Genomic DNA, 6,000 nt, shown 5'->3' on the forward strand with positions numbered 1-6,000 from the left:
AGCAGGAAGATATACAAAAGATATAGACAATTCAGGAAAAACAAAATGTGTAATACACATAAAATATGTGTATCCTAACCCTAATGAAAAACACATAATTTCATTACTTTCCTATCCTGCTATATATTTATTATTACATTTATATATGTTATATAATATATATTGTGATAAATATTATTTATATTATATATTATTTATAATACATTCAAAATAGAAAATGTTGGGTCATTTATTTTAAACACAATTTTCTCTCCTCTCCTTAGGAAAGGCAGAGATCTTAGGCTTCCTGGCACTATTCATTCTGACAAAAGCAGTAACCTTTCCTTCATAAAGTTCTTACAAGCAAGAAAGCAAGGCTCTTGCAGCTAATAGTAGCTAATGCTAGTTCACAGAGTATTTACCATGCGCCAAGCACTATCTTAAAGCTTTACTTGCATAATCAAATCCTCACTACTCTATGAAGCAGGTTCTATTGCCTTTCTCATTTCACTGATACGGAAACTGAGGTTAAGAGGTTTAGCATTCAGAGCTGCCTTGAGTCTGAGATCTTCTACTGAGTCAGGCTTTCACAGTGGGACTTTGGCTTCATATCTTATAAATTCACGGAAGTCTAGACATGCCCTTAATAAGATTATCCACAGTTCTGGCTTGTCAATACCAGTTATTTACAAGCAGGGCATGGCGCTCACCTGCAGTAGAGAAGTGTTGCTGTGATCAGTGGCTGTTAGGGTTCTACCACCTTGCAGCTGGTACTGGAATGAGAGAACACAGGTGCAACACCATTTGTCTTCCATGCCCTCCTCTTTTTCGCTCACAGTCACCCCCCCCCCACAAATATTAACACACAGGTATTTTAAAGATGTTATTTCAAGACAAGTGAAGGTGGAATGTTTTGTGAATCAATTTGGTTTTTATAGTTTTTAAAATATTTTATGTCTTTGGAAAACAGAGTTATTTAAATACCATGCACTTTATATAGTTCTCAGAAGAAAACATGTCAAAATACAATAAAATTAACAAGCTGTGTGCTTATTTAATCACATGGTCAATTATGGACATGAGACATATAAAAAGATTTAGTGCAAGAACAAAATGATTTAATTGTTTTAACCCTAGTAAGTAGTGAAGCTATTACCTTGGGAAACTGCCTACTTTCTGGACATTGAGCACTCCTTCTTTTCTCTAGAACACTGTATGAACATTTTAAATTATTGCTAAAATGATTTCTGAAGCCAATTTAATAGAATGTGTCTTCTCTCTCTTTCTAGGTGGAGGTAAAGCCATATGTGCTAGATGACCAGATGTGTGATGAGTGCCAGGGCGCACGCTGTGGTGGAAAATTTGCTCCCTTTTTTTGTGCCAATGTCACTTGCCTGCAGTATTACTGTGAGTTTTGTTGGGCAAATATCCACTCTCGTGCAGGACGTGAGTTCCATAAGCCATTGGTAAAGGAAGGTGCTGATCGCCCACGTCAGATCCACTTCCGCTGGAACTAAGAAGAGCAAACCGGCCTCTGTTTAACAAGGAGAGAAAGGGTGCATGTGGCTTCCTGTGTCTGAAGATACTGACATGCAGAAGAAATAAGTGCATTCTTCTGCTTTCACCCCAGCTATCAATACATGCATCTTTATCAGCAGCCAAAACACTACAAGCCTCTTGTTTTTCACCAAAACCCTACATCTCAGGCTTACTAATTTTTGTGATATTTTCATGTTAAAATAAAATGTTTTTTTGTATTTCCTCCAAGTTATTTTTATATGTAAAGTTAAAATTAGATACGAGAATGTGTTGCGTAGGGGCAAACAGTCTGCTGCTATGTAGTGGGTGAAGCGTGCACTTATTTCTAAACGTGGGTTTTTAACTTCAAGATCTGCCCCAGTAATTTACCAAAGGTAGCAAAATAATAGTGAAGATGGAATATGTCTGCTACAAATGCTTATTTTTATTGTTGCTATTTTCAGTGTATACATAAACTAAAAATTAGGGTTGATTTTTTTGCTCTCCATTTTGACTTGCAAGAAATAATACCTCAAGATAATCTGATTTATTAGCTATTTTTAAACATTTTTAATCACAAGCTGTATTAGCTTTGCTGCTATATAGGTGTTATGTGTAAATGCCACCTATTAATACGGGATTGAAAACGTTAGAGACACACTGCATTGCGGATAAAATGCAGGCAGCACAATATGGCCTAAACTGCCATAGTTTTAGAATGTGAAGAAAAAAAAAAATGCATGTTTACTTACCTGTATACACCATATGCATGCACTAGAATTATTAACTAACAAGAGGTGAGGTATTGCAAATGTTCAAAAAAGCTCTCTTGAATCTAGGTAGCATGAACAAATTATAAAATTTGTTTAAAAAAAGCAAACTTGCATGCATTATTGTGACTTCAAGTTTTAAAAAAATGTCCTACATGTGTACAATATGCAAATTAGCTTTAGATTAGAGAGTGCAGCCATTTTGTGATCTGGTCGGTAGTGGAATTCGATTTTATGCAGACTGGATGTAATATTTGTAATCCCTGTGCAATTTTGTGATGTGCGGTTCTAATTCATGTACAGTGATATAGTATAGATAAAAGATTGAATACAAGAAAAACACTAGAATTTTAAAGAAAGTTGATTTTAGCCCCTTTGATAGTTCATGGTTAAGACATCCTTTATAAACCAAAGATGGCCAGCACACTGCTAACCAGTCACCAAATGTAAGACCCACAGAAAGCCCATATTTAAACAAGTGAACTTTTATCAAAGAATGCAAAACTTCAGTACACTTAAATAAAGTCAAAATGGAGATGGGGAAATATACAGATGGCTAGTTGCATAAAATTCAATTTTACCTTAAAGATAATGGTGAAATCTGGCTTAAACTTGCTTAAGTGTTTGACTTATGTATATTAGGGTCTTCTGTCTAAACTGGGGTCACTGTTGCATGGAACATTGTTGTTCTTAATGGTTAAGAATTGCTTTTTTTTAAATTTTGATGAAGGAATTTTGGTAATGACTTTGCTTGCAGTTTTTTTTTTTTTTTTTGAGAAAGTGGCATGGAAACATGCAATAGTTAATGAGTTTCTCTTGGTACTGAACACTATTAGAATATCATTAGTGATATTTTTTCTCTTTAGAGCATTTTTAATGCAACTATCCCCTATATTTTAACGTAAGAGTTACTCTGCAATCTAAGCAAAGCACCCACAATGGTAGATGTTTTTTAAAAATGCTGAACTAAGATTCTTGACTCTAAAGAGAGAAAATTACAAGGGTGTTGCCTTACTGCAGCCCCTTGGGACAATCCTTCACGTAAGCAAAGTGTTGATCTTAATATTGGTTGTCTATGGTGTGCTTTTTTGTACTGTAAAAATATGTGGTTCATGTCTAACTCTGCTGTTTTATTGTGGTTGTGGTTCAAGTTTTTAATGTTTAAAGTTGATGCTGTTTTCAGAAGAGCTTTTTACTAATTTATTTGTCGATGTTCCCTATTTGTTACTTAACCATGATCCTCCAGATTTTTGGAGTATTCTTTTCTAACCTTAACCCTGCCAACCTTGATCCATTTGACATTTGTTATGCACTATTTTTATATCTCTGTGAGAGATTTTTCCAACAGTCAGCTATTTTATGGCACACTTTTTTTGACTGATGACATCTCCTTTGCTATACCTCAATTTTTGGAATTTAGAAAAGAAATCAGTAGTTTTGCAATGTTAATTATTTAGGTATTTAATTTCGCAGATTTTTTAACTTTATTTTCATAATTTCTGCTTAATGTTTAAAATTGAAGAGCCTTTTCATGTATTAAATAATGAACACTAAAATAAATTATATGATGAAAATAATTGGAGATGTTGAAAACCACTTTCCCTTCTTAAACAGAAATGAATATTGGAAATGAAGGGAAATGTAACAGAACACCCTTTTCGCTGGGTAAACATGACAGAAATGTATGGTTTGTTTTACCTTCATTTCTGTTACAATTAAAGTTTGTTAGTCTAATCTTTTGTTCCTCCCCCACCTCACCCCTACCTCTTTTTTTTTTTTTTTTTTTTGCCTTTTATGTACTACATTCTTATTTCCTAACTGTTAAACACTGTATTGGAGTTTGTTTTTTTTTTTAATTTACAGATCATATTTATTTTACTATTTTTGTAGAAAATTATTAATTTTGATTGTATTTTTGTATTTTCAAAGCTTCTTCACTTGTGTTCCCTAAATGTTCATATTGCTGCCCAAAAGTATGACTGTGGAAGAAAAAAAAAAAACTTTAAAAATCCACACTTTTTGTTAAGAAGGAAACATTTAGCATTTATATATTTGTGTATGGAAAACACTTGATATTTTATCCCTGTTGCATCTGGCTGCACAGAGCCTCTCCTCAAAGATGCTACAAAACTTGAATATAACACATTTTGGAAGGCTGACTAACCTCGATTCTGTGTTGTGATGTGCAATACTGTTTCTAATGTTTGTATAAAAAAAAATAACAGTGTAAACCTTTTTAATGCAAATTTATTTTTTTCATTGCATATTTTGCAGATTTTATCCACAGTGTCATTTTTTACTGTCAGAAAAGATACCCCTTTTGTCATTGCAACTATTTTTTAAATCCAGAAATCTTTGTACTGATGTAAATGATTGTAGTTATTTTGGATAGTGTTTTGCTAACAAAAGGAAAGACTTTTTTCATGCATATTTCTATTTTGTTTTTTTGGGTTTTATTTTATTTTAATAGTAGTAAAATACTTGGAATAATTTTTCATATTCTTGTCATTAATATTATTTTGTATTTTTATGTGGAAATATATAATTTTATGACACTAATTGCTAAAGTTTATTTTATGTTGAATTATTTTTGGAGCTGAAATCTTTGTAATATTAAAGCAACTAGTTTCTAATTCCCAGTTTCTGTATAGAATCGCACAAGTGGTTTATGGAGTGTTTGGATTGTAATTATAAATGGTTCTTTGATATGCAAATTAATATTTTCAGTTGATTTTATTTTATATTCCTAATGGGGTGTTAAAGCAGTTTTTTATTTTTTTCTAAATAAAAAGAGAACCCATGCTTTTATGAACACTAGGTAAACGCCTTCAGCTTAAATTTTTTTGTTAAAATATTTTAGTTTATTTTATTGTTATCTTCCAGGTGTCTAAATCTCCAGTCTGTCTGTTGTACTGGTAAATTAACTCTGTAATGGAATAGTTTGCTGCCAACTATTTATATTAAGTAATTTTTAAATATTTGTAATATTGTTGACTGACTAATAAACTATTAAGTTATTGGCATAGTTGTGGAATCTTATTCTTTAGTTCGAATCTATCAAAATATCCGTCAACACCAGAACAGTCGTTTTGAGAGAACTGAGTGTCCGTTTCTATATGATGCAGCCCAGGCCACTCTGTGTTTCAGTGTGAGGGAACTTGAAGACCACCCGTTCAGTATTTCTCAGTATTGCAGCCCCCATGATCCTTTGCGTCAGTTCTCCTCCACACCCTTAATCCCCACACACACGCCCACGTAGAAATGTTAGATAGTGGTACCATATCTAAACTGATGCTGCATTTTTTTTTTTTTTTTTTTTTGTCTTTTTGCCATTTCTTGGGCCTCTCCCGCAGCATATGGAGGTTCCCAGGCTAGGGGTCGAATCGGAGCTGTAGCTGCCAGCCTATGCCAGAGCCACAGCAACGCGGGATCCGAGCCATGTCTGCAACCTACACCACAGCTCACAGCAACGCCAGATCCTTTAACCCACTGAGCAAGGCCAGGGATCAAACCCGCAACCTCATGGTTCCTAGTTGGATTCGTCAACCACTGTGCCACGACGGGAACTCCTGATGCTGCATTTTAAAAAGGAAAACCTGTTGGCCATTTTGCCAAATGCACAATCTCCATGGTGCTTTCCTGGATACCCTCTGTTTGGGAACCACTTGTCTTATAGTTTTTCTGCTAGTTTTGTGCACAATCTATGAGCTCTTCGGTGGCTACACTCTAGAGA

General features: G+C 34.1%; 1 protein-coding gene across 9 annotated transcripts in view; it reads left to right on the forward strand.

Moving 5' to 3' along the window:
- CPEB2 (cytoplasmic polyadenylation element binding protein 2) overlaps positions 1-5,292 on the forward strand; it is a 70,792-nt gene extending 65,500 nt beyond the window's left edge. For 8 of the 9 annotated variants that reach the window (XM_021100322.1, XM_021100324.1, XM_021100320.1 and 5 more), the window contains one exon: positions 1,269-5,292. In XM_021100322.1, the coding sequence (XP_020955981.1) occupies positions 1,269-1,496 (228 nt within the window). In that variant the 3' untranslated portion in view covers positions 1,497-5,292. 9 annotated transcript variants of the gene reach the window in all.

The sequence above is a fragment of the Sus scrofa genome, chromosome 8 (assembly GCF_000003025.6).
Source record: "Sus scrofa isolate TJ Tabasco breed Duroc chromosome 8, Sscrofa11.1, whole genome shotgun sequence".
NCBI classification, from domain to species: domain Eukaryota; kingdom Metazoa; phylum Chordata; class Mammalia; order Artiodactyla; family Suidae; genus Sus; species Sus scrofa.